This window comes from Micromys minutus (genome assembly GCF_963924665.1).
Source record: "Micromys minutus genome assembly, chromosome: 1".
NCBI classification, from domain to species: domain Eukaryota; kingdom Metazoa; phylum Chordata; class Mammalia; order Rodentia; family Muridae; genus Micromys; species Micromys minutus.
The window spans coordinates 77,187,724-77,211,337 of record NC_137969.1 but is presented as its reverse complement, the minus strand read 5'-3'; the positions used below and the strand labels follow the sequence as shown (position 1 = coordinate 77,211,337).

Here is a 23,614-nt window from a genome sequence, read left to right as displayed (position 1 = left end):
CTGACTAGGTTGTGTCTGTCTGAAAATGCTGGTCAACACTGTTCTCGTTCTCGTTTAACCTATGACCAGGCAAATTCTAGGTTAGGTAGTCTCATCTTAGTGTAACCTGAATACAATTCCCTTAGAGCAGTGCTTCTCAACCTTCCTAATGCTACAACCTTTTAATACAGTTCCTCGTGTTGTATTAAACCATAACATTTCCTTACTACTTCACAGATGCAATTTTGCTACTGTTACAAACTGTAATATAAATATCTGATATGCAGCCCCTTGTGGTTGCGACCCACAAGTTGAGAATGACTGCCTTAGATTGTTCTTCACTACCAAAGTCTAACATTCACCTTACTGTATAGGGTGTGATGCTGGCAAAACAGCTACTTACAAATATCCTTACAGTCCTTAACTGTAACATGTTTAATAACAATGCATATAAGTAAGTTGTATACTTAGAACCCAGTTAAGTATATTTTACATTTTCTGGTATTCTAAGTGAGTTTGATAGGTCTGATTATTAGTATTTCAGTTACTCCCTATAGCATAATACCATTTATGGTACCTGTACTAAAAGTTTTCAGAAAAAAATATATATGTGATTCCTATACTTAAAAATCTGATTTTGACTGAACAACTGTAGGAAAAGCACATTAGCTAGAAGTGGCAGGACACCCTTAGTTCCAGCACTGGGAGGCAGAAAGAGGAAGGAGGATCTGCAAAGCAAGCCAAGGCTACACAGAGATCCTAGCTACAAAAATAAAGTCTCAGACAAACAATAAGAAAATATAATAGAAACCCAGGTCCTGGGCCTTGTGGTCAATTATGATCATCAATGTTAGGGATCCATGTTTACATTTTATTGCCAAGGTAATCAAGGCTATTATGTCTCAAATGTAGAGGTACACTGTGATGTATGCTCTTAAACTGATTCATACAAATCGTTTCCTTTTACATTTATACAAAATACTTCAGATCTGTTCCACAGATAATCAGATACTGTGGGGACAGGATGCAAATATGAGCTTGAAATTCATAAATAACATCCCCGAGATGGTAATATACAGTATTTTTTATAATTTTTATGCATGAAATAAAATTTTACTGCTGGTATTTTCTGTTTTCTCCTCACATTGGTGGTTCAAAATATCAGATTCTAGAGTGCTTTGGATTAGGGATGTTTAGCCTATGTGTATTAGCACTGTGCAAAACACCCTTTAGTTTAAATCTGGGGTTATAGCTTAGTGGTAAAATAATTATCATATGCAAAGTCCTATTTCAAACCCCAGTACCAAGAAGAAAATGTTTAAGCTAAGGTACTTACAAGTATATAATTTGAATAAAACATTGACCTTACATATAAATAATAAATACCTTCTCCAAAAAGGATACAACTTTGTTTTTGATTTCTTCAGAACTGAGACACTGTGGAACTATCTCTTCATGCTTTGTTCCCTATTAAAAGATCGGTAAATAAGACAGATTAGTTACAGTTCAGCAACTTGCTAAACCAATGAGTTTTTTAAACTACCTTAACTGAAAACTCATTTATAAAGAAAGTAGTAACCAAGAATTCTCAAAAGCAATACACTCATAGTACCACAGAGCCTTAACATAATGTAATTAGGGCTTCTTTATACTTAGTTCTGCAAGGTTTAAAGACCTGAGTTACTCTTAAACCAAAGACATGGCTGCACAAAACTGGGTCACAGGAGGGAGGTCACCCCTCTAGAACTGAGCTAGGGTTTTCACTTAGAACTAATCCCCCAGTACTGCTGAAGGCAGTGTCTGAGTCAAGCAGTGTCAGTGGGGCAGGTGACTCTGATTATTTAGTCCTTGCTGATCAGAGCACCTTGGGAAAGTCACTTCATTTCTATAGACTTCATGATAAGGCCTTGTAAACATATTAATAATACCTCCTCAGCAGGAAATTTCACAACTGAGATATATAAGCAGTTTAGTATTTTTTTATATTGTTTATTTAATGTATATGAGTACACAGTATCTCTCTTCAGACACACCAGAAGAGGGCATCAGATCCCTTCACAGATGGTTGTGAGCCACCGTGTGGTTCCTGGGAATTGAACTCAGGACCTCTGGATAAGCAGTCAGTGCTCTTAACTGCTGAGCCATCTCTCCAGCCCACAGTTCAGTATTTTTAAATGTTACAGAATATTAGAAATATTAAAATATAAAGATCAATACGATAGTTTGGTCTTACCTCAGCAAACTGAGTAAATGCCTCCAAAGTATGCTGCTCTAGCAACCAATTCCTGTTGACTATCAGTGAAGCAAGAATACAAGACAAGTTGGGCAGCACCTTATCCTATGAAGAGAACCAAACTCAGCTGGAGAAAAACAACTTCAATACAAGATATTGTCAACTTTGAGGCTGACAATGCCCACTGCTATACTCGATACCCTGAGCAATCAGGAATGCTCCTGCCTGTGAGGCCTTGCACTTGTTATCTGCCCCCTGCTCAGAACTCATCCAGAGACTGCACGGCTTTCTCCTTCCTCTTCAGATTTATACTTACTATCACCCTAGTAAGGGCTCCTCAGAACTATCCCCCCATCCTGCCCCATCTTCTGCTTTATTTTTTTCCCACAGCACTCATCACCACTAGACATTTCATATATCTGGTCTGTGTTGTCCACTGCTTCAGGGGGCTGAGACTGGGATTTAAGTTATCACACCAGCAGGAGTGAAAACAGCCCCTATAGCAGGTACGTATTTGAACTGTCTTATGGCTTTCAGTGTGGCGTATGCTCATGGATCTCAAACATTTCTTCAGAACTTGCCCTCACCATGGCCAAGTCTATGAGGGACTGCTACTTCTGACAAGAGCATTTTGCAGCCATGTACCATCTATAACTGCAGGAACCAACCAGCACTCTGAAATAGACTTGTTTTATAGTAAAGAGTTCATAATGTGCAAGCACAGCATTCTAGAGGCTGAAATAGGATTGCAAATTTGAAACCAGTTTAGGCTACATCTTGAGAGCCTTTCCAACAAGAATGACATCTCAGTGCAAGCTGGTGTTTGTCAGCTTCCAGCATCTATGCAAATCTCATGAAACCAAAGTTTACAGGATGGAAACATGATTTGGTGTCATTTTCTTGTGAACAAGAAATTCAACTTCAAGGATTTTTTCCACATGTACTGAAATACTCTCTTATACTTTCTGAATATAGGAAAGAGCTCTTTTTAGTCTCCCCTTTGAAGGTAAAGCAAAGCTAAGAATCTAGAAATACTGCAATTTTATTACATTAAGGCAAAGCTCCCAGTTTAGGACAATCTTTTTCTTAGACGGTCTTAAAATTTGGTAGGAGTCTTTCCTGAGGCCACTAGAATATAACTTTGGAAGTAGAATACACATTTGTCAGCTACACTTATTTTGCAGTATTGTTGCTGTCTCAACTAATCACTAGACCTCCTCCCCAGACGCTACTGTATTAAGGCATGAGTGTCCTCTTCCTTTAGATGTGGGGAACCGACTCTACTTCACAATACACTGATAAATTATTTGTATGACAACTCATTTTTTAAAAGAAAGTGACTTGAATATGTGTTTTGACAACTACCCTTTCTATCAGAAAGGCTTTCCCCAAAACTTTGTTAGTAAACTCAAGAGATTTTGGAAGTTAAAATCCTATACCAGTGTAGCTCATATCACAGTCACAGCACTTGAGAGGCTGACACAAGGGAATTATCTCAGGTTCTAGATCAGGTTAGGCTACACAGGGAGACCCTGTCTCAAAATCAAAACAAAAGAAACAAATCAAAAGCTTAAAATTTCCCTAGTCATTGCACAGATTTTGTTTTTAGGTTTTGTATTTGTTTTTTAAAAAAAGTATTACCCGGACAGTTTGAGATATATAAAGTTTGCCCAGAGAAGATATAAAATCCAGTACTGCCAAACAGACATGGTCGGGAGGCTCTAGTTTAATTACTGAGGTCAGGACATTTACAACCTGAAAAGAGAAAACAGAGCTTGTTACAAGAGAACCCTGACAAGGTGTGCTTGTGTGGGGTGGGGGAGGAGACAAAATCCAGAACAGCCAACAGCAGGTCTACAAGCCTCAACTCTGGAAGCTGAGTAAGAACATCAGATGAGAACTGTTAGCTTTCCCACTAAGCAGTCAGAATTTTCTGTGGCAGTGAACTAGCCAGGATATAGCCAAGCAGCAGGAACAGTAATGGAAGAAAGAAACATTAAGTGACAACCTTGATGAAAACAAGTGATGCTGATCCATTCAGTTTATAAGGAAAACATTACAAGTGCTAGAGATGTAGCTTGGCTGGTAGAATGCTTGCCTAGTAGGCACAAAGCTCTAGATTCAATCACCAGCACCCCATAAAAAAATTGGGGGTGGTGCCACAGTCTTCTAAAGATCAAGGCTGAGGGATGAGAAGTTAATTCAGAGGCATCCTCTGCTTAATAATAAGTTTGAGACAAGTCTGGGCTCCATAAAACTTAGTGTCATTAAAAAAAAAAGTAGAAGGAAGGAAGAAAGGGAGGGAAGGAGAAAGGGGTTACAAGTAAACAATCACTGCAGGCTCACAAACAGTAAACAAAGAACCAACTGGACCACTATTTTACCTGACTTATCAGTTGCAGATCTACAGTTTGGATGAAAAATGCCAGGAGTTGAAGTAAAAGGCTAAACGCCTGTTGAACACAGGGTTGACTGATTACCTTCAACAAGAAACAAAAGTAATTTTGGTGAGAATTTAGAATTACATGAGGTTAAGACTTTTTCATCAACTTGACACAAGCTAAAGTTATTTTGGAAAGAACTTCAATCAAAAAAATGTCTCCATCAGACAGACTACCTGGAGGAAAACTGTAGGGCATTTTCTTGAAAACTGATCAATGTAGGCGGGCCCAGCTCTCTGCGGGTGGTGACACCCCTGGGCTGGTGGTCCTGTGTTCTGTAAGAAAGCAGGCTGAGCAAGCCATAAGGAGCAAGCCAGGAAACATCACTCCTCCATGGCCTCTGCATTAGCTTGGAATTCCCCTGGGTTCTTCTCTGAGTTCCTGCTCGGATGGTGGACTATATAAGATGTAAAATGAAATCTTTCCTCCTCAAGTTGCTTTTGGTCACGGTGCTTAATCACAACAGAAAGCCTAACTAAGACACACGAGAATAGCTACAATACCAGTATTTTACTCGGCATTTATTATATACCAGTCGATATATGTGGTTTATAATTACTACCTCACCTTGATGCTTTACATCAAGTATACGTGGTAGATAATATCATTCCCACCTTAAGAAAACAGAGTGGGGAAAATATTTGCTAAGAAACAGAGGAGCCATCCTTCCAATCCAGATGATTTAAAGTAGATATAATTACTGCCACTGAGAAACATGTATCTGTTGTTGCTGGTCCAACGCTCCCTCGTCACAGTTAGTATTTATGCCGTACTGCATTGAAGCCGCACCCCTGCACAGGCATGTTGAAAGGCTACTGAGCGATATGTAAGTATCAGCAGCACCCTCTTACTGAAGTGACACCACTGCAGGATGGTAATGCGACCATAAAACGGAGCATAAAGCCTGGTCTTTCTGCAGGGCTCATGGTGTAGCTCAGTGGTAGAGTATACAACAGGCTCTGCAGGAAACCTGAACCCCCAAAACACCATCATTTGCAAAATACTATTACTTTCCCAAAGTCTGGGTTGGTTCTCAGCTTCCACTATTTGCCAGATGTCACATGTTCAGCCAGAGAAAACATACATTGTATTCTGGTCTTTAAAATGAGAAATCTAAGTTTACAACAGTATATAGGGAACATGTTTTAATCCTAGTATCACTTGACTTCCTAGCTTTGTACTTCCTAGAGAAATACAAATTAGCTATATCTACTTGCTAAACTCTTCACTTCTAAGTCAACTCACTCCTGTCATCTGCACTGTTTTATTTAAAAAAAATTCAAAATCACAAATAGACATCAATCCAACATGGGGGAAAATACAAAACAAAACTTTTTTAAAAGGGTCTGGCAAGTTCATAAACATAGGTAGATGGGCTGTGACTGACTGACACTTTGGTAAGGTCTAATATTAGTATTTATTACACTTCTAAACCAAACAAATAAAACCTGCCTGAAAGGGCCTAAGGAGATGGCTCCATCAGTACCCGCCTGATGATGGAGCTTGCAGATCTCTGCTCTTAACTCTCAACCCCACGCGGCAGCTAAGTGAGGCAGGCCGCACCTATAACCAGCATGTGGAAAGGGGTAGCATGGGATCCCTAGAGCTCACTGGAGCTCCAGGTTTAGTGATGTCTCAGAAAGTAAGGTGAAGCACAGGAAGGAAGGTAGCCAACATTAGCCTCTGGCCTCCACATACGCACAAGAATGCACACAGACGCTCCTCTATCCCCATACAAATATACAACTGCCTAAGAGAACACAACTAAGTGAATTCTAATCACAACTTTTACACATCACCTCAAGAAATTAGAAAATTTAATCTATAGGGAAATTGCAATATTCTCATCAATATTTTATAGTTTTTAGAGAAATGAGCAGCTTCCTTACTTGGTCGATGTTTATAAAAGCCCAAAGCTGACCCACAATTTCAGTAACTGCAGTTAGCTGCCGACTATCCAAAGCTTCTCCAGCAGAACTGCATACAGTAAGCAAAACAGAAAGTGCTGTGTTCTAAATGGGGAGAAAAGATGAGAGTCTGAGTTTACAAATCTAGTCTAAAGGACCAGGGGTCCATTTATAAACATAGTATGAATTATTATAACATTTTATAACAACTCACACAGACTATTTCGAAGTTGTCATTTAAAATAGCATCAATATTGAATTTTACTAGGCTTTATACATACAATGTCCTGTTTTTCTGTTGTGACTTCTTTGTTTTTGTTTTGTTTTCGTTGTTTTGTCAACTTGACATAAGCTAGAATTATCTGGGAAGAGGAACCTCAATTAAAAATATGTCTCCATCAGATTATCTGTAAGCAAACATGGAGGGCATTTTCTGGACTGTTATTGGTGTGGGAGGCCCCGCCCACTCAGAGTAGCCTATTAGGTGCCCCTGTGAGCACCTGATTGATGACAGCAGGCTAAGTAAGGAGGAAGCCAATAAGAGCATTCCTCCATAGCTTCTGTTTTAGTTCCTGCCTTGAGTGCTTACCCTCAAGTCCCCTTATAATGGACGCTAAGCTGAAATAAACCCATTCCTCTCCAGGTTGCTTACGGTCACTGTGTTTGTCACAGCAATAAAGACCTATCACATGATGAGCAAGCCTAACTTACAATATTTATCAATAGAAAGCTATTTTTTCCACACTGTGCACCCAGAAATCTATGTAGGTTACGAAATTTTTATTATTTCTGGTGTTTTACCAAGAGATGCTACAAAAACACTATTTTATAAGCAAATAAAGTACTTAAGAAATGCACTGTCTAAAATTTGAAACTCAAACTTTTTCTGGATCTATTCTTGCATCTACAACTACTCAGATCTATTTCTGACTTGCACTAAAGTCTAGGGGTATACACTAAATGCACATCTCATTCAAGGTTAATCCATTTCCCTTTACAAATAAATACATACAGGAGTTTTGGCCATTGTTTAAGAAGTTGCACAATTTTAGAAAATTAGTGCTTTTACCTAACAAGCCTAAAACATTATTTATGATAAAAGTATAACATATTGAAAGTCTACTGACTGAGTTTGCTGAACAATTGGAAACTAGTGCACATTACATACAAATGACACATTAACCCACTCATGTAAAATAACGCCACACCAAAACAAAACAAACAAATCCAACTTCTTTAATTTTAAGTAAGTGTTTAAACTACCTTAATAATTATAGCCAGCTGCCATTTTACAACAGTATAGAAGAATAGCTCGATATGAAAACATGTGCCTTGAACAAGTTCTAATCAAAAATTAAAAGAAAGCCTACAAATCCTTGAAAGTATACTTTATCTCTGTTAAGTTACAATACTGGTTACTACTTAGCGAGAATATGTATCTATAAGAATAGGTTTTAATTGTTTCCTGTTGCATCTCTCCCTCAATGACTAAAACAAAATGTACTACATAAGAGCACTCAAAAGGTATTTGTTGAATTAACGAAATAAGCAAATGAAGACTGAAGTGGAAAGTTCAACTGCATGTATACTGTACCTAGTTCATCTTAAAAATTCATGTGCTTTCTACTTATAGATGAGTCTCTGGTTGTGTTTTATAAGGAAGCAAGCAGACAGAACAGGTTTCTATAGAATGTATATTGTACATTATCAAATATGTCTAAGCTGGTTAAAATGGTACACACCTATCATCTAGCACTAAGGAGATTAGGTTAAAATGCTGAGTTCAAAGCCATCCTGGGCTATGCAGTAATGAGACTGTCAAAGGGGGAAGGAGTGAATCTCTAGCAAATGAAGTGTAGTCATGTTTTCCAAATCCCTTAACCCAATGGAAGTACATCTTCCCACTCAACAATACAATTTATATCAATCAATATAATGTTCTCAAAGATCCTTTTATAATGTACAGATCTAAAAATACTGCTAGGTTTTGAAAGAGAGCACATACACAGAGACTGTAGTTAGTACTTAAAACAGTGCTTGGTAAACTGCTAATTAATCAAACTACCTCACCAGAGAGTCAAGTTCAGCCAAAGTATGATGGCTGCTCAACCACTTCCTGCACTGTGCTGTGCACACTCTGATCACTTCACATGCAACTTGCTTCCTGAGATCAGGAGATAATGCCTGGAAGGAAATATATTGCCACAAATGCAAGTTGTCTGCTTCTTTTGGAGAAAATTTCTGGATAAATTCCACCTGAAATAAGTTGAAAAAAAAATGAGAAACTTCAGACTAATGGATAACTGAATATACAAGATCGAAATATTAACTTCAACATTTATGCCTGGAGTGATGGTTTTAGTAAAGCATACCCAATCTGATGTGTGTTAATGATGTATTACTGCTCTTATTCGGGATTCAAAAAGCTTTACAGTCAATTTTTTATCATGTATCTAGTAGGTTTCAAGCTTGACTCTATGTCAGAATCATGTTAAGTGCTTAACAAAAACAAACTGCAGAACCTATTCACACCCACCAATGTGTTTGATAAGAATCCAGAAACTTATTTTTAAACACTCACAAAAACCCTGCTACTGGAATTCAAATGGTGCCCATCTATGAGACCATGCAAGGCTACTCAAGCCCATGAGACAAGAATCTCCACCTCAGTAAAGCTTGGTGACTTCACAACAGTGGGCAACTGAGGTTCATACTTGTAATCTTCCTTACAAATCCATTTTATTTACTCTGAAAAGCTAAGATCCATCATTCAAAGTGTAACAAAATCAATAAATCAAACAAAGATACAAAGACAGTTTAAAGATTTTTTTGTTTAGAAAAAAGGTATTTCAGGAGGACTGAATCAGATTATCTGAAATCTGAAACAGGAACATCAAAATTTATACAGACCTAAAACTAACTGCCAAAGCATCAATGTTAATTAAGTTCCAGTTACAGTACATTTAAACAGAATAAAGGGGAGGGGATCTGCATTCCATTCTCTCAGCTGACTGAAAACACTGACACAGACTTAATATCCTTGCCTGATGGGGTGGGGCCATGAAGAAAAAGAGACGCTTCAACAGTATGGATAGGTTGGTAAGCTGAACACATTTTCCAGGGCAACATTTTATCTAGAAAGGCAGGAAAAAAAGAGGAGAATGATTTAAAACCAGAGAATCAGTTTTTTATATAATATTTTATGTAATTTTATATAATATTTATATATAATAATTATATGCCAAGGATAATTCTTTCTGAGAGACAGAATTACAGCTAATTTAAAATTTTAATTTAGGGCTATTCTTTAACATTTTTGCTTCAAAGAAATTTGCCTTAATGAGAAGGATAATTACAACACTGCAATTACCACTCTGATAACTGGTGTGTGCAAATGCTATTTAAAATGACTTATGTAATTTTTAAAGATCTAAGCACAGTCATGTACAGAGAAAGTTGAGCTAGCATCATAAGGTAATCCTAGCCCTCGGGAGGCTGAGGTAAGAACACCCATTTAAGGTCAGCCTAGACTAAATAAGATAGCTTGATCTCAAAAATAATAATTAAGAGGAGCTGGAGAGTTGGCCCAGCAGTAAGACTTTAAAGAGGACCGGAATTTGGTTTCTAGCATCTAGAGCTGGACACTTGAAAACGGCAGGTGATTCATCTTTGACGGACCTGATACTTCTGGCTTTTGTGGAAATCTGCATTTACCTCTCCATACATTCACAGACACATATAATGTAGAAAATAGGTAACAAAGACTTAAGATATAAGACATATAAGAGAACACTCTTTTGTGCAAGATGTGTCAGGCTTTCCCTTCCCATACCAGGGTGAGCGCTATAGAGGTATGAGTGTCTGCTGTTATGCTATTCCTCATTGGAATACATGATCATTAAAAAAATGCAGAAATGTATGCCACAGTACCTACTAAGACACAAAGGATGATGGGGTGCAGAGATTACCATTCGAAGGCAAGGGATAAAAGCAATGACAAGAGGTCATAACCACTTCATATGAAACACATCCCATAATTTTAAAAAAAAAATCACCATTAAAGATTTAAAAACAGGGCCAGAGAGATGGCTGAGCAGTTAAAAAGTTCAATTTCCAGCAACCATGTAGTGCCTCACAACAACCGTCTGTAATCAATCTGATGACCTCTGCTGGTGTGCATGAAGATATCATACTCATATACATAAAATATACAGGTATACACACATCTTTTGAAAAAAATGAAAAACACTAAGTCTATGTACGTTTGTACTCAGTGACAACCCTAGTTCTTTTCCTAAGAACACTGATCATAATCACTGAATGCTTTTCACACCGTCATGACTTAAATACAACAAAATCATAGGAGACCTCAAGTATATTAAAAGAAAGAGATGAGCACTTAGCCATCAACATCACAGCATTTTCACTCTGACTTCATATTTTAAACATTTTCAGTTAAAGTTGTCTTTTTTCACCACAACAAAGAACAGAAATCTAAAAGTCTGAAAATGAAACAATTTCTACACTTTATACACTGGGATTTTTACATGTTAATAATTTTTATATTAGCATTTGCATTAAATTAGGTACTAATATTTTATTAATATCCAAAAATATTTTATCTCCAATGAAAACATACAAAATGAGTATTTTAGACCATTTAATTCTTCTTACCAGACGAGCCACTAAGGTGACATGGTGTGCACCAAGTTCAGCAGTCCCATATCTGTGACATTAAAAAACGCACTGAATTTCTAGTTAGGCAGAAGAGCAAGGAGACAGAAACACCCTGGTGAGGACATGTCAACTAATACAAGTTCAGATAAAGGATCTGAAATGTCTTATCTGAAATGCCTTATACCGGAAGTGTTTCAGATTTTATCATATTTTAGAATATTTCAACTTATTTATCTTTTACAACTGACTACATACTTAATTTGAAGGTAATATTTATTTAATACTTCTAGTACTCTGAGAAGTTAAACAGTTTCAAGGAGTGTAACTTTTCACTGTTAACCATTAGAGCTCAAAATTTTGGTTTTTAGACATACTGGACTTCAAATTAGGCATGTTCAAACTGGATACCCATCACCAAGGAACATAATATATAGAGCTGCCCCCAACATCTGCCTTATACCAAAAAAAAAAAGAAAAAAGGAAGAAAAGAAAAACTGTTTCCAAGCTTAGTGACATGAAATCTAACCATTTTTATAGTTCCATTAAAAGATTAAAAAAACAACATTCTCTGAACTCAAAATTATATACTGTTGGTCACTACTACAACCCAATCCAACTCTGATATGAGATTACTTTTACCGAGCAAGGAAGCACCACACATCCATCGCTAACAAAGAGGTACTCAGACTAGTGCTAAGCACAGCATTCAATAGAGCAGCATCCTAATGAAAAAACATAAATGTCAATTTATTACTAGGTAGATGCTCATGAAATATAAATACTACATTTCTCACACTAAATCAGAAAACACTATCATATTTTAATAAGATCCTCAGTGGGAAACTTCTACATGCTCTACATGCAACTCTAAAAGAACTATAGTACTATTTATTTGTTGAGCTGAGGGGAACAGAAACTTCTCTTACATGTGCTTTTAACATATAACTCAATCCTTATAACCCACGAAGATCATCTCTAAAAGCTTTCAAGCAACATGGCAATTTTTCCTAAAATATTTTCAATCTTTTTACCAATCTATTTCCATTCAAAATAAAACCATCTGCAACAGAGCAAGCATTATATATTACTATTTACTTTTTATGTAAAGGTATAGTGGTTTGAATAAAAACTGTCCTCCACACACGTTCAGGTAATTATACACTTGGTCTGAAGTGTATAATTCAAGGTCAAGAGAAGTTATGGCACTTTTAGGACATGAAGCCTTGCTGGACAAAGTGCATCACTGAGGGAGACACTGAGAGTTTGCAGATTTGCTCCACTTTCACGGAGCTTTTCTCCTGTGTGTAGTTGACATGTGTCTCTCAGCTTCCTGCTCTGACCACCTAATGCCATAACTCCGACCATTACATGGATTCTTTGTGTGCTAAGAGTAAAGTTTCCTTTTATTACAGCAACAGAAACATAACTAGCACATTAGGTGATTCCCCCTTCTCAGATTCTCCACTTCTCACAGGATTTTCCTATAACTCCCTGTGTAAAATGCAAAATGTTTTATCAAGTATTTTAGCTAAATAGTAAATCTAGTATTATATGAATCAAGAATAACTATCTCTTAATGCAAATGAACAAAGGACAAAATGTACAAGTTGAGGTGAATGGAGTTTACAAGTCATTAATTTTCATTCTTCTACATATCAAATATAATTTCAATAAAAACAAAGTGTAAACTCCATTTAATTAAGTTTGTAGCACACTTACCAGCTCAGGAAACAATGAGTGATGAAAAGAAGCCACAAATGCACACAGATGAACACAAATGTGCTGATACAAAGTGACAGGCATCTCAGCTTGTCCTTTACCCTTCACTCCTTGTAAATAAGTAGGCACAGAGAGCTCACCAGAACACTGCCCAAAATTGTAGAAAATAGCTTTGAGTATGGACATTCTGCAGGAGAATTAAGAACATGGAGCCCAGCATTAATAGAAATCAATGAACAGCAGATAAAATGTCATACACAGAGCTACTTTAGAGAATCAAAATGTCTAAAGATAAAAATAACTAATAATTTGCATTGAAAATGCGTATATACACAAATACTGAAAATAAAATATATTTACTGCCATAAATCTTTCAAAACATTTCTTGAAAAATGTTTTCAAAATGGGCATGTCATCTTAGGAAGAGAGCTGAAGACCCAGATGTAAATCCACACACATATGGACACTTGATGTCTGACAAAGTTGCCCAACTTATACAGTGGGGGAAAAAAGCATCTTCAACAGATGGCACTGGTCTAACTGTATGTCTGCATGGAGAAGAATGCAAATAGATCCATATTTATCACCCTCCACAAAACTCAAGTTCAAGTGTATCAAACACCTCAACAAAAATCCATAAACCTGATAAAAGAGAAAGTGGGAAATGGCCTTGAATACACTGGCTTAGGAGACAACTTCCTGAAGAGAATACCCAAACATCAATAGCTTGAACACTAAGATCAACAGTAGGACCTCATGAAACTTCAGTTTAAAAAAAAAAAAAACAAGAAACATCGAAGGTTAAAACAGCAGCCTACAGACTGGGAGAAGATCTTCACCAACCTCATACCCGATACAGGGCTGATATCCAAATATTTAAAGAATTCAAGAAACTAAACACCAACAAACCAAATAACTCAATTTAAAAAATGGGATATAAATCTAAACAGAAAATTCTCAACAGAGTAGTCTGGTAAGTACTTAAAGAAATGTTCAACGTCCTTAGCCATGAGGGAAATGTAAATCAAAACAACTCTGACATCTTTGGCTAATATAAAAAAATTAAGCAACAGATCATGCTGGTGAAGACGTGGAGGACAGATCACTGCTGGTGGAAGTGCAAGCTTTTACAGTCACTTTGGAAATCTACTTAGTGTCTTCTCAAAAACCTGGAAATCCATCTATACCATTTCTGGACATATACCCAAAAAATGTTCCACTGTACCACAAGGACAGTTGCTCAACTATGTTCATACCAGCTTTGTTCATAATAGCCAGAAACTGGAAACAGCTTAGATGTCCATTAACCAAAGAATAGAAAAAGAAAATTGGAACAACCACACAATGTAGTATTACTCAGCTATTAAAAACAATGACATTATGAAATTTGTAGGCAAATAGGCAAGGATGGTTGATAAACGGGAGGCGTTTTTCTGAAGAGAAAGGAATGAAAAGTGGATGGGAAGGGAGAGGAGGTAGGTGGAAGGACTGGGAGGAGGGAGGGGAAACCAGTCAGGTCAAAGTTAGTTAATTAATTAATAAGAAGATCAACTTAGTCCCTTGCATGGGAGGGGTATGTGCACACATGGTGTATCTCACTAGTCCCCACTCCTGAGGAGCTACTGACAGTAGATGCCTTCCGACAGAGGGGAGTCAGTGTACTTTAAAAGTGTGGCTCCTGCTTAGTCAGTCACATTCCATTTAGATGGCCAACACCCAAGAGCATATGGATAGCATAAACTGGATTTGGTGGACACAAAGTTGGGAATGAGTAGAAAGGCAGGGAAATTTATGGGTGAAATGTGTGGGTAAATATGATAAAAATATATTGTATACATGTATGAAATTCAAGTAACAAAAATATTGTATATATTTTTATTAAATAAAGAATAGGGTATCAAAGTCGATGAAACAGGTTGTAGACCTTACAAGTTTGAACATTACCTAACATTTTGATCATCCCAGTTTGCATAAACAGACTAACCAACCAAACAAGAGGAAGGATAAAAAATTAGGAGCACATGTAGTAACAAATGAGTGCCTAGACTACAGTGTTGGGAAAGTGGGTGAGGACAAGTGAAGTCTCCCAGGAGACACTCACTGTAGAGTATCTATGACAGCTCTCTTCATGCCTTTCACAGGCACACAGCACATCTGCCTAAAACTTTAATTCAAGGCCATTTCAAATCTTAGAGACCACTAAGCCACTGGTAATATAAGATATAAACAAAATGTTACCTAGTCTCATCTTCTATGCACCACAGAGTCTGTACATCCTCAGGCTGAGACGGCAGTTTATCCATGACAACAACCAGGAGTAGGACTTGTGGGAGCTGCAGTTCACAGGGCAGATCTTTCCAGCAATTAAAATTGCCAAAATATTTTCAACAGAAATTTGGTAGTTTTATATAAAGAAAGTAGAGGTATGACTTAATGATAATATTTCAATAAAAGTACAATAAATTTTAAATAAAATTTGTAACATAAAACAGTGACTCCTTAAAGGGAAATAACTGCATCTGACATGCCATAATAAAGGAGATGATTTAAATCTGATTGAAGCTTACCAAGCTTACTAGCCAAAACTGCCTGCACAAAAGGCTGGGATTTGAGCAGCTGACCGATGAGAGGGTCCAGGAGCACAAGGAAAGTGCCTGCTATGTCCTCCTGCTGTACTTTGGAGATCTGGGCAGCATATAGGCTTGGAGGAAACTTGCTGCAAAGATGAAAAACCTTATGCATTTAATAGCCGTCCTCTAGCTTTACAAAGATGTATCACAAACTCATGTCACAGTAGTAAAAAAGATTTAAAAAGAGAAGTACATATTTTATAGGAAAAATCTCAAAGTACTGAATTGATAACAGAAAGATATGAAGATCTAGAAACTAAATAACAGCTGTAATTCTATAGAGAAAATATTTCCTAGAGAAATCTAGTACTATTTTCAAGTACTTTAATACCATTTAGTGGTGGTGTCCTAGAAAACAATGTAAACATAACTAACAAACCAACTAGAAAAATTTATGTAAAAAAATAGAACTGATAAATTCTGGTTTAGTTATTTCTATAAAAAGTTGCCTTCAGTAGCTCATACTTGTAATCTCAACATTCAGGAGGCCAAAGCAGAAAGACTCTGAGCCAGAGTACAGACTCTGTAGCAAACAAACAAACAAACAAACAAACAAAAAGTAAATAAATTTAATTAAAATAAATATAAGGTAAAAACACTAAATGAAAAAAACTGCAGGCAAAAAAAGCACAAAATCAATTCTTGAGCTGTGTGCTGTTCTTAGTGACACGACGAAATTTCATACCGTCCTGCTCCATAGCAACTGTGACGAGACATCCCTTGTCCAGCATAGCTGTGTGTCTTAGCTAGGCTTCACTAGGCTTCTCAGTTATCAGATCCACTGCTGATGTATGGCAGTAGGAGTTTTGAAGTAACTTTTACACAGTAGCCTAAAGCCACGTCACAATGATTCCTTCATTCACCTCACTCATCTCACATCACAAGGGTAACTACAGTAAAGTAAAATATTTATGGACAGACCAATCATACAATTCTTACAATAGACTATTAGAGTGGCTCTCTCTTACTACAAACAAACCCTACTAAAAGTATGTATAATATATGTATGTTTGAGAACACACAGTAGAGAAACCAGTACCACTTATCTTTCTGGTAACAACTGTAGGTTTTTAAATATATTCCTCATGAATTGTGGGGTCTATTATAACAGCAGATGTTAACTAAATGTTATATAGAAAAAAAATAATCAAGGATAATTGTAAGTGTAACTTTTATTCACCTGAACTGTTGTCTTGGAAACTTACTGCTGAGTAAGCTCACCCCTTCTATCTTTCTCTGAACTCTACCTGATTCAACTCAGCTGTTCTGGCTCAAGCTCTTCTTCGAGTTGACTGATTCAATGTCTTCTCTCTGACTGAATTGTTCTACTTGGCCTCAAACTAACTCTGCCATTTGTTCTAATCTTCTGGTCCCTTACACTCTGGCTTCAGTTACCTCTGCTGACCTGCACTGAACTGCATGAACTCATCAAGAACTCAACTCCACTACACTCACTGCACTGAGAAGACTGACTCTCTCTTCCTGAACGCTCTTAAATAGCTTTTCTCCTCGGCTGGGCATGAAAGTTGGACATATCCTATCTCTGACTCATTTTGTTAAATCTTTCTCTGATTCATCACACTGTCTGCACCTCAATTTTTTTGTCATTGGAATTAATGGCATATATGTGCTGAAGAACTCTAGCCAGAAGGATTAAAGATATATATATATATATATATATATATATATATATATATATATATATATATATATATACACTAAGGGTATATTACATTTCAGTCACAAAGACCTAGAAATCATGTTGCTAGATTAAAATGTCTTTACAGAAAATGAACAGGAGGTTCTCTGAAGAAGTCAATTGAAGACTGGAATGTAATCAGAAATAAGAGTTTATCTGGAAAAGCATGTAGAATTGAGAGACTGTTTTGTACTGAAATGGGGAAAAATAGTAGCATGTCGTATACACTCATGAAAATAGTCCAGAAGAGACAGCAGGCTGATGTTACAAAAGAAAGGGACTACCTTCAGGAGTTGCCTGAACGTAAAAGAGAATTACATTCACAGCACAAAGAGGCTAGCCTCAGGCACATATAGAATTAATTTGGGGCAGTGAGAAAATTACTATACGGGCCTAAGTACAGGTATAAAAACAATACACAAGCTCTCTTCTAACTGCTTCCATTTGCTCTCAATGACAAAAATAATTATTAACATCAAGGAACAGTGTTGGGGATAAAAAAACATTGAGACTGTTGAACAATGAACTGACAGATTTCAGGTTCTGGTATTAAATTTAAAGCTCTTTTAAGTTAACTTTAACTATCAATGTGATTAACCTTTAACTAAAAACTTTTTAAAGACAGTATACTACCCTAATTACTACCCTAACTTAAACCTTATAAAAGTGTAATAAAAATTAATAAAAACAAAATCATGACAACATACTTGTCCACTATGAAAGGTTGACTGATACTCTTACACAATGAAAATGAGGCTCCTGTGTGGATATAGCTTCTTGGTGCCTTCATACTGTCAATTCTTCTAGGTCCCAGTGAGGTAAGAAACTGAGTGTAACACATCAGGCACTTTGTACAAATAACAATAATCAAAAGAAAACCCCTGAAGCAGATGCTGTTATTAAAATTTCCAGATGAGAAAACTAACTGAAACTAGCTGAAAAGAGTTCTTAAACTTACAAAAAACTATGTTTTCCTTTATACTGAAGCTACAATAAAACTTTATGGCCAACAAGATGACTACGTGGATAAAGGTACCTGCATCTGGATCCAAGGACCTGCATTCAATCCCCAAGACCATATGGTGGAAGAGAAAACTCCTCTACAGATTGCCCTCTGAAATACACACACACACACACACACACACACACACACACACACACACACACAAGCACTCACTCATTGCATGTGCACACCACAAAACCAGTTCATAAAACTAACTTAACTATCATGAGGAAAGGCTCTTCTACTATTCATGCCATTCTGTAAGCTCTTCCTGAGTCTCAGCAATTTCTTTCCATCTATCATTGTCTATCTGATTCTGCATTTCTTCCTCACAGATAGATGTTCCTAATAAAAACTTAAGAGGATAAAGCTTAAAACACAAGTTTTTCTCATTACTAAGACAAATACCACAAATAAAAGAGTATCACTTCACAGCATTAACCTATACGAAGCAAAAAACAAAACATGACAAAATAAACCCTTAAAGTTATAAAAACACTTAGGCATCATGTCAACTTTTAAAGACTCCATTCTTTCTTATGAATCTACACTAAAATATGTGTCAGGTTATTTTATATTATCCTACATGCCCTTAATAATCTGTTCAGTCTTTGAAACTCTGCTGACTTCATTTTAATTTACTATTCATCCTCTCTATTGTGTTCTAGCTACTGCTAAAACCTCTCCAAACTAACTTTATAATTCCAAGTTAATTTCTAGACCCATCAAAATAGAACTACGCTGACACAAAATGTATAAATACAATATACATATAGTTATTTGTATGTGCATGCATACGCTACACTCATATACAAATGCTTTGGTATTTATCACCATACCAATTATTTATTAGTCAGTTTAAGGAACTAGTTAAAAACAAGTAAAGGTCAAATGGACTGTAATCCTTCAAAAGTGTCCATCTCCCAGTATGTTAAACAAGTGGGTAAAACTTTACTGAAACATTTAAAAAATTCGTTCTAATATTTCAGTTACGATAAGCATTTATATTTCCATGAAGTGACAAGCACTATCCTTTTTACCTGTATATCTGAAGATAAAGCCGGTGCAAAATACAGCAAGAATCAGACAGGAAAGGAAGAAATTCCTAAAATAAAGAAATTCTACTCATTCTTTGTTGTCACATGACTTTTTAATTCATAATCCCCACAGATCACATACAGAATAAAAGCTTGGACATGCCACATTCAAATATAAAAAAGCTTACATGAGAGAGCATGAGGCTGCACATCAGACCTGACTGTCAGAGCCACTGTCACTCACAATTAGCAGCTATCACTCACTGAGGCCCATCTCTTCTGTCTAGTTTTGGCATTGTTTGGGGAAAATGTTGTATTTGGCTTTTTGAGTTTTTTTGTTTGTTTGTTTGTTTTTTTTTTTTTTTTTTTTTTTTTTTTTTTTTTTTTTTTTTAAGAGAGAAAGATCATAAAGTTGGGTGGCCAGGGATATAGAAGGATCTAGAAGGAGGGAGATGTTGGAGGAGAAAACAAAAACCAAAAATATGTCAAAACTTTAAAAAAAAATAGACATCAATGTGAGATGAGACTTAGGAGGAAGTTCTGCAGGAAAGGAGTGGGAGGAGGATAAGAAAAATTAATAGAGAGTGAAAATGAGCAGAATGCATTATACGCATGTATGAAACCATCAAAGAATTAATAAAATGAAATTAAAAATATTAACTTGGGTAATAGTTTTTTAAAAAATACTAACATCTGTCAATAACACTCCTTTCACCATTTGCTAATCTTTCCAAACAATCTTAGATAACATATTTATCCTAACTTCAAATATAATTATTCCAAGAATACCCAAAGTGAGTCTGCGTGTGTGTGTGTGTGTGTGTTGTATGTGTGTGTGTGTGTGTGTGTGTGTGTGTGTGTGTGTGTGTGTGCGCCTATGAACCTAACTCAGAAATAGAATAGAAATAAGTTGTAAATAGTATTTAAATACAAACTTATACTCTATGAATTGACTTTGGTTATAGAAATTTTTTAACTTATAGAAATAATTTTCTGAAAATTAAAATACAATGATGATGCTAACAATGTAAGTAACATAATAGGAACATAAATAATATTAAACCATACATAAGATCTTCAAAATGAACTTCAAAAATACATTCAGAGGAACTGTAGCAGTCCTGGCACAGCATGCTGTGACCCCAGCACTGTGAGACAGAGATAGGCAAACTTCAGGAACTCACTGGCAAGATACCAAAAATGGCAAGCTATAGGTTCAGTGAGAGACCATAACTCAGAAAACACACTCCATGCCAACTACTGACCTCCACACGTGCACACACGTAGAGGCCCACCCTGCCACTCGCAAAAGGACTATGTAACATTTAGTATTTTACATTTATTATAGAGCCTTACCTTAGTGTAGTGTAAAAGGGAGTTAGCAAAGAAACGACACAATTTCAGTGTTTTCTGAAATAATCTGTAGTCAGCATTATCCTGTTCCAAAAGGAAATAAATGTAGAATTAGCTAAACCTGTAAATGAGATGTAATTTTCTAAAACTTAGTAAAGAAAGTGATTATAGATTTTTTTTCCATGAAAACATGTTTATTCTCTGCATTGTTTTGTTCCTACCAGTTAACAAAAGATATTTTACGAATTAAATTCTGCATTATTAAAAAGCAATTGTAGTTTATAATGTCACTGGTTTTAAAGTGAATTTTAAATAACATATCATAGTTCTTTGCTATATGGGGATCAAACTGATCCAAAGATGAAGGTAACTGGTATATAAAAAGTAAAAGAAAAAACAGGCGATAAGGGAATACAACTCCCAATGAGTAACACTGAAAACTTACACCCTAATTATCTATCTTGTGGGATGAGAAGGACTAAAGGCTACTTTACATGCGAAGCTCAAAAAGACATGCTACATAGGACCGGTGAGCTGAGGAGGGCGGGGAAGGACATTCTCTACCTGCAGGTGGAAGCATAAAATAGGCTGTTCATTTTTATCAGGAGTCTCAGCTGTTACATTTTTTTATTAGCAACTTTGTTTCTAGATGTTTATACTATCAAAATACTGCACCAAGTAGGTAATGCAATGCTTTTTAACTTAATGGAGCCAAGCATCCATTATAGAGTGAATAAAAATATTAATGGTATATTCATCCACTGTAATACAGCATGAAAAACAGGGCAAATGCACTGTCATGACACAAAAATTCCAAGTATCAATAAAGAGTTCTAAATCAGCACCATAAACTTAAGTCAAACAAATTGTCTTTAACTTTAAGAATTATTTCACATGAAAATAACCTATTTTAATATTAATGTTAGCTGCCTATGTTTGGTTCTTTTCCTATTATGGCAAAATCCTAATAATCTAATCAAAATCTGAGTTGTCCATTAATGGCATAATCCACTTACATCTCTGACTTTCATTACCAACAGTTGGAAACAGTTTTCTGCAGAAAAGATTGTGTAAATGGAATTCTTTTAAATTATTGACATGGGGCTGAAGAGATGGCTCAGTGGTTAAGGGCACTGACTGCTCTTCCAGAGGGCCTGCGTTCAATTCCTAGCAACCACATGGTAGCTCAGAACCATCTGTAATGTGATCTGATGCTTTCTTCTGGTGTGTCTGAAGACAGCCACAGTGTACTCATATATACTAAAGAAATAAATATTTAAAAATAAAATAAAATATATTCAATAAAAAAATTAAAAATATTAACATGAACTATTATACGATGCTTTACAAGTAAAAACTACAGAGAATAAAAGCTGGAGAGATGATTAACAGATAAAGGCGCTTGCCACACAAGCTTCAGGATGAGCTCAATCCCCAGAATATACATAAAAGTAGAAGAGAACCAACCCCACAACTGTGCTCTGACCTACACACACTATGCATACATGATGCAGGCCCCACTTCCCCAGAGTAATTTTTTGAAGAACAGAGATTAAAGATGAACCTACACTAATACCCACTTTTAGCATCAGCACATATTCCCTTAGCAACCTGGCACCAACAAGGGTAAAGCAGAACATACCCAACCTGTTCTCCCCTGCTGGGTTCTCTGCAACTGTGGGAGGCAAAAAGGCAGTAAGTAGCTGGTGTTGACACAAACTTTGGAAGTCTGACCCTGAGTAGGTGATTTTAGGTATCTTTAATCATAGCATAATTTGGGGAAACTGTTACTGGTGATTTTTAACTCAACCCCATGTGTACAATAGTCTTACAAAAATCCCTTTAAGGGACAAAGTAAGTGAAATAAAGATCTACTCTAGGTATATTATCTATGACACTTTCCCTAAGAATGGGTTCTGTAGATTGAGCAAAGCAAGCTTAAGATAGGGGTCTGGGGTGGGGAGGAATCCAGAGGAATACAGAGAACGGAAGGTCACCCGGCTATTAACCAGGTCCACTCCCAGCCTTCTGAGCAGGAACAGGTTATGTATCCTTTTGTTTGCAGGACTCACTCAAATGTTCAATACTGAGTTCCTCACTGCTTATGTGAGTACAAAAAAAAAAAAAAAAAAAATCATCCAAACTGGCTGAAGCCCTTTGTTTTATCATTCAATAACATGCATTACATCTATAGTTTTTATTTCAGTATCTTAAAAAAAAACTAAGTAAATAATATAAATACATTCAGGTTCCTATATGATTTACTTAACTGTTAAAATAAATAGAAAATATGAGCCAGAAAAACATGGTTTTTTTTTCCTGAGTTTTAGAATGAGTTACCATATTTCCTTTCTTAAATACAGTAAAATCTAAACAGAAAATAAACTTTAAGTGGAGATTACAGATATCAAAGTATGTGCTTATTTTCTAAATAGTAAAAAAAAATTAATAAGCAATGTATGGAGACTAGCACTGGAAAAGGAAGAAGGAAACGGGGAAAGGATTAAGTTTGAAGACACCCTGGACTAGATCCCTTACCAAGGAAGCAAAAAAAATCACATGGATTAGGGGGTGCACACACGTGCACTATGACGGGTGTCTCTCCACCTTTATTTTTTTATTTGGAACCTCTCACTAAACTTGGAGCTCGCCAGTTTGGCTACAGAAATTGGCCAGTGAGCACTGAAGACTCATCTGTCTCCACTGCCCCAGCTCTGGATTTTCAAGCAAGCTTCTAAGGGTGCTAGGATCCAAACCTGGGTCCTCATACTGGAGCAGTAAGCAGCAATCTCAGCACAACTGCCAGAAAAGAATTATAATGGCTATTATAAAAATTTATTAAGCATCTTAAAATAAACTTTACACATTTCTGAAACTGAATGAATGAAAGGAGAATAAAGGTTTATGATGAGAAGCCTGATTCAATGTAATTTTTG

General features: G+C 36.3%; 1 protein-coding gene across 1 annotated transcript in view; it reads right to left on the bottom strand.

The window, feature by feature from the left end:
- Positions 1-23,614, bottom strand: part of FIRRM (FIGNL1 interacting regulator of recombination and mitosis) — a gene marked incomplete at both ends in the record, with an annotated part of 39,404 nt that overhangs the window by 1,217 nt on the left and 14,573 nt on the right. The window contains 14 exons of the mRNA XM_080931925.1: positions 1,366-1,446; positions 2,213-2,317; positions 3,854-3,967; positions 4,597-4,692; positions 6,543-6,665; positions 8,631-8,816; positions 9,605-9,694; positions 11,235-11,286; positions 11,877-11,959; positions 12,957-13,143; positions 15,195-15,309; positions 15,524-15,672; positions 19,329-19,393; positions 20,682-20,762. Coding sequence (XP_080788051.1) covers positions 1,366-1,446; positions 2,213-2,317; positions 3,854-3,967; positions 4,597-4,692; positions 6,543-6,665; positions 8,631-8,816; positions 9,605-9,694; positions 11,235-11,286; positions 11,877-11,959; positions 12,957-13,143; positions 15,195-15,309; positions 15,524-15,672; positions 19,329-19,393; positions 20,682-20,762 — 1,527 coding nt within the window. The remainder of the gene's footprint in view (positions 1-1,365; positions 1,447-2,212; positions 2,318-3,853; positions 3,968-4,596; positions 4,693-6,542; positions 6,666-8,630; positions 8,817-9,604; positions 9,695-11,234; positions 11,287-11,876; positions 11,960-12,956; positions 13,144-15,194; positions 15,310-15,523; positions 15,673-19,328; positions 19,394-20,681; positions 20,763-23,614) is intronic.